The sequence below is a fragment of the Narcine bancroftii genome, chromosome 3, assembly GCF_036971445.1.
Source record: "Narcine bancroftii isolate sNarBan1 chromosome 3, sNarBan1.hap1, whole genome shotgun sequence".
Lineage (NCBI taxonomy): Eukaryota > Metazoa > Chordata > Chondrichthyes > Torpediniformes > Narcinidae > Narcine > Narcine bancroftii.
This window is the reverse complement of record NC_091471.1, coordinates 178,878,955-178,884,954: the sequence shown is the minus strand read 5'-3', so window position 1 is coordinate 178,884,954 and position 6,000 is coordinate 178,878,955. Positions and strand designations below refer to the sequence as shown.

Below are 6,000 nucleotides of genomic sequence, written 5' to 3'. Positions count from 1 at the left end.
CCACCATGACTACCAGCCCCCCCACATCTCCATCGGGCACACAAAACTCAAAACGGTCAACCAGTTTACCTATCTCGGCTGCACCATTTCATCAGATGCAAGGATCGACAATGAGATAGACAACAGACTCGCCAAGGCAAATAGTGCCTTTGGAAGACTACACAAAAGAGTCTGGAAAAACAACCAACTGAAAAACCTCACAAAGATAAGCGTATACAGAGCCGTTGTCATACCCACACTCCTGTTCGGCTCCGAATCATGGGTCCTCTACCGGCATCACCTACGGCTCCTAGAATGCTTCCACCAGCGTTGTCACCACTCCATCCTCAACATCCATTGGAGCGCTTTCATCCCTAACGTCGAAGTACTCGAGATGGCAGAGGTCGACAGCATCGAGTCCACGCTGCTGAAGATCCAGCTGCGCTGGGTGGGTCACGTCTCCAGAATGGAGGACCATCGCCTTCCCAAGATCATGTTATATGGCGAGCTCTCCACTGGCCACCGTGACAGAGGTGCACCAAAGAAGAGGTACAAGGACTGCCTAAAGAAATCTCTTGGTGCCTGCCACATTGACCACCGCCAGTGGGCTGATATCGCCTCAAACCGTGCATCTTGGCGCCTCACAATTTGGCGGGCAGCAACCTCCTTTGAAGAAGACCGCAGAGCCCACCTCACTGACAAAAGTCAAAGGAGGAAAAACCCAACACCCAACCCCAACCAACCAATTTTCCCCTGCAGCTGCTGCAACCGTGTCTGCCTGTCCCGCATCGGACTGGTCAGCCACAAACGAGCCTGCAGCTGACGTGGACTTTTACCCCCTCCATAAATCTTCGTCCGCGAAGCCAAGCCAAAGATAGTTTTTCTTTACCAGGACATATTCTGAAGTATCAAAAAAGAATTTAAGTGCATACGTTTATTGTGCAACTTGAAGGACGATAAACTCATTAGCCCCTCATCCAGTGGCATTCCAGTTAATTGGCTGCGCAGTGTCCCAGGATAGGAAGCCATTTGCATTGTTTCTACCTGGCCACCCTTAACTGAGACACTAATTGCTTCTCCATTGAATACACACATCCCTGGAGATTGGAGTATTCCACCTTCAACTGGAAACAGGTAAACTTTCTGCCGACTCTTTTCCACTGTTTTTTGTCAGCACGCTGGCATCAGCTGATGCCAGGGATAGAAGTAGGATCGAGGTGGTTAATCCCCAGCGCGAAATAACATCATTTGATGTCAACGATCGGACAGCATTCGTTTTCCACTGGACCCTGTCCAAGTTAATTCTTGGGACAGGGTACCAGTGGAAGAGGGGCTATTGTCATGTCTGGGACCTAACCAATGACAATAGCCCTGTTTCCACTGGCACCCTGTCCCAGGAATTAACTGCAGGGTCCATCGGAAAAGGAACATAATCCAAACACCGATGTCAAATGATATCATTTCACGCCGGGGATTAACCACCTCGACCCCCTACTCCTATCCCTGGTGTTTGGTGAAGCCAGTGTGCTGACAAAACCAGTGGAAAAGGGACAGCAGAAAGTCACCCGTTTCCAGTCGAAGGCAGAACACTCCAAACCCTGGGGATGAGTTGTGTTTAGTGGAAAAGCAATTAATGTCCCAGTTCAGGGTGGCCCAGTGCAAACGGCACAAGTGGGACATGGCACAGCCAATTAACTGGGATGCCAGTGGTAAAGGGGCTAATGGCTCGGGTAACCTCTTTAACTTCTAAAATAAAACTGCCAGCTTTTGCTATTCACTTCAATGCCTCCTTCTTAGTGCAACTCTGCCCACGTAAAAAGCACCCTCGCAGCATTTAGCGCACTAACTCATTCGTGCAGTCCTGCTTTTCATCGCTTGCACGGGGAGTTGGACCTTTTACAATGAAAAGCTGAGACGAGGCTATCGCAACGACAAACACAGCTGCAATTCCAAGTCCCTCATCGCTCCAAGGCCAACCTGGACGGCACACCTCATCCCGGCGGGCGGGCGTGCAGCCGACGGGCACACGCAAGCACGTCCACCTGACTTGGCTGCGTGCTGACGTCACTCCTCGCCCGATGGAGGAGGCGGAGGTTCGTGGCGAGGCATCGGCGCCCCGCAGCCGCAGCGAATCGAGCAGTTTTGACTATATATGGTCAAAGCGTCGAGGTTGCTGCCGAACGCCTGTTTCCGGGTTTAGGGTGTGCGCTGGTCTCTCGCTCTGAACCCGTGGGGAGAAAAGGCCGGGCGGCGACCGAGAGGCAGACGAGGGTGTCAGCAGCCGCGGTAGCAGCAGTAACGGTGGTGGTTCCCGCTGCTCGTTTCCTTCCACTGTGTCCCGGGCCGGCGCGCGTCATCCGACGGCGATGTCTTACGAGCTGAGTGAGTATTTCCCGGGTGGGTTAGCAGGAAGACCTCCCGAGGCAGCGAGAGCCAATGGAGCAGAGACTGTCTTTGCACCCCCTGACTCCAGGCCAGGTGGTGGGTCAGCCCCGGCTGTGCTCATCTCAGGCCCGAGGGTGCAAGATTGGATAAAATGGGGCCTCGCCTTTCTCTTCCCTTTTTTTTTCCCTTCGCTTCTCCCACGGTTCTGTTCCTCCCGCCCTCATTTCTCCTTAAACTGGTTCAAACTTGACGGTTGCATTCTTGTCATGCTTCATATTCCGAAATAATGGTACAAAAGGGCGTGTTTGTTTGGTCGAGGTAATTTGCCAGAGATTTCTGAGATCGGGGCAGTGAATGAGGGAGTTAACAAGTGTCCTTCCCTTTTTTTCGTGTATTTGATCTTTTTTCCAACTCGAGAAGAAGCTATTGGCCGAGATCTCAAAAATGGTTTGTTTTAATGATTTTTTTCAAGCAACTTGTGAACCATTCCTATTAAAAGCTTGCTTTTTAAAACTTGGACACTTTCCCACTTTGTTGGTGCACACCTTTCTGATTTGTTTTGCGTTTTTTGAAGCCCATTTATCGTGTACATTGGATGTTGTTACTGTCATCCAGTTGGGCACGTAGAAAATAAAATTTCGACAATTGGCCCCTTAATATCATCCACGGACCAAACGCTGATTTAAATGCCGAGTTCGATTTCTATTACGTTGTATCCCGCTGCTTGGGAATTCTCTTCGGGTTACCTTAACAATATAACGTGTATCAAACCTCAGGTCTGTTAGTAGACAGTTGGACTTTTCAGAGGGGTGGCTCACCTTTTAATTGAGACACAGCACCGTAACCAGTCATTTCGGCCCACGAGTCTGTGCCAGAGTGAAACCAAGGAAAATTACAGTTTGTGTGCTTGTTTAGTAATTGTGAGGAATACAAGCTGTTATTTTTGTCTGCAATAACAAACAAGAAAGCACTATAAAGTCTCTATGTATTGTTAATTAACACAGCAGAATGTCCATGAGTTAAAATGTGGTCATTGTCCTTGGATGAAAAAATGAAAAGTATCTTCCATGAATAGGCGATGACTAAATGTAATTCTAGTTCTTTTTTGGGGTAATTTCAGCAAATTTAAGAGATACAAAATAGCTGCCTTAAATAGAGGTGTAGTCATTGTTGTCACTTTAATGTACTAAATTGGCATAGTGGGAAGATGCAAGAACAACATGATATTGCGCTTTGTGAATCTGTATACTACTTCTACTGTGACAGCAATAATGCTGAATTTAAACCTTCAATAGTTTGATCCCAGATGTAATTGTTTCAAGGAAATGTCTATCCTCAAGAGACACTTACTGTTCAAAACTCTATACTCTGTGTGCTCATGTATTGGATTTCATGTAAATCTTAAAAATATTTTAGTGAATTCACAACTTTAACATTGCACCATACTTTACAAACAATGAATTGCTTTTGAATTGTTCACTGGTGTAATGGATACAAGCCTGCAAACATAATTGTGATTGGCAAGAATCTGATAACCAGCTTTATTTGAGTTTTTGAATAGTGCTTGAAATCACAGATGTGACCACATTACATCTTCTTATCTGAAAGATAGATGAGACTGGTGGCATAAATATCATACTTGTATTTATAGCATAAACCCTGGAGTTGTAGTATTTTGAGACAAAATGTTCATTACCTGGTTTCAGCAATTAAATTTAGAAAACCAACCTTGACATCAAGATCTAAGCTTGAAAAATACTCAACACTTGTCCAAATCAATAATGAATGAAGCAGCCTATTTGTACAGAGGCTGATTATTGTCAGTATTCCAGTAATTCATGAAGTTAGGGTTTTTTCAATTAATTAAAAACCCTTTGTGGTATTGTCTGAGAAGGAATGTTGCCAAGGCCATAAGTTAAACCTATTTTTTTTTAAGAAAAAGTCTGAATAAGTCACATCTTGCTGCATTATGTTTAAAGAATGTTACTTGTTGTAATATTGTCACCCTTGTATGTATGATTTACTTCACAAGTTGTCAGTATTTTGAATTGAGTTAAATTTGAATGTCACTTGGCTGAAAAAATTTGAAACTTTAAAATTTGAATAATTATGCTCGCTTTGTGTAGCGAATTCATGAGCCTCAGCAACTATAGTAATCATTTAAGATGACTTGTCCTCAGATGAAGACCTTGACACATAATTTCTCACCCAATTTTATAATCTCATCTAATGGAACCTTGACATTTCATTTCAAGTAATTTTCTGGCTAGCAAATTGCAGTTTGATTTTTACATTCTTGCTTTAATCTCTTCCTTGTTTTTCAACAGGCAAAGTGTTTGCATGCCTCCCTCAAGTTGAAAGAGGTGTTTCAAAAGTAATTGGACGAGATCCTAAAGAAGTCAACTTTCTTTACACCAATAACAAAAGTGTCATCATAAGAAACATCGATGTAATGCATTTTTTATTTTGCTCATTTTGGTTTGAATGCATACTTTAAAAATGACAGTATTTGTTTTAAAAGCAGTTTCTGGTTTCAGAATCCAGAAATTGCGGATATTTACACCGAGCATGCTCACCGGGTTCACGTTGCCCAGTATTCACACAGTGGGTATTACATCGCTTCAGGAGGTAAGTGAATTAGATTTTGGTCTCCTGTGATTTCATTCCCCAGAAATAGATATAGTATATTTTTACATGTATATATATTTTTACATATATGTATGCATTTTCATATGTACATACATATACATTTTTGCTACTGTATTCTCTATTTCAATTATTGGCCATTTCACACAAGTTCAATTTATTAGGGATATTTAACACTGAAGTCAGCTTCAAACAAAGTTAATAGCATAGATCTGTTATCATTCCATTCTTCCCTGATATGTATTTCATTGATCAGTTTAATTTTTTTTGGTATAGTGATAGCCTCTGAACACTTGATAAAATTGGGGGAAGAGAGGAATGAAATTTAAAAAAACACAACACTTAATTAAGGTGCATTATTTTGAAATTTTTGCCTAAACTTTCATTTTAAATGAAGACTGGTGAGCCTGCCCAAATAATTGGGGCAGCACTCGATGTGCAAGTAAAGCTGAAGGTCCAGATTATTTCCGGCTTCTTGAATTGGCGCCTTTATAGAATGTTCTTGGACTCAGTGGTGTGCCATCAATTTATTCGTGAGATCTGTGCTTCATGGCCAAAAACAGAGGTCCAGAATATGCTGCTTTATCCTCTATACATGCTGGTGGCTCATCATGTAATGAGCCTGCAGTGTAAATGGGACCGTTTGAAACTTTGATGCAATTGTATAACTGTTTCATTGATGCAGAATACATCAGTTTTCTCTTTACATTAAGAGCAAAATGTTGCACATTTTGTTGAACTTCAGGATTTGATTTTGGCTTCAGACCAAAGCTGGTTGATGAATTGTATTTTGCATTCCCTATCACTGCCAAAATTTTGATAGTATCCTTTCCATGGATAAAAATTGATTATAAATCACTAATTTAGTATTTTAACTATGCTTTCTGCATCTCTAGATAAATTGCTGCCTTTGCTCCAACTTGTCCTTTCCCACTTTTCATTCACTATTTTTGGTTCCTACCTTTACCATTCTCTTTTTGTCATACATTC

General features: G+C 42.7%; 1 protein-coding gene across 1 annotated transcript in view; it reads left to right on the top strand.

Moving 5' to 3' along the window:
- The first annotated feature begins 2,063 nt into the window (after positions 1–2,063).
- The window catches only part of wdr1 (WD repeat domain 1), a 77,904-nt gene continuing 73,967 nt past the window's right edge, over positions 2,064–6,000 (top strand). The window contains exons 1-3 of the mRNA XM_069925990.1: positions 2,064–2,361; positions 4,692–4,813; positions 4,902–4,992. Coding sequence (XP_069782091.1) covers positions 2,346–2,361; positions 4,692–4,813; positions 4,902–4,992 — 229 coding nt within the window. The 5' untranslated portion in view covers positions 2,064–2,345. The remainder of the gene's footprint in view (positions 2,362–4,691; positions 4,814–4,901; positions 4,993–6,000) is intronic.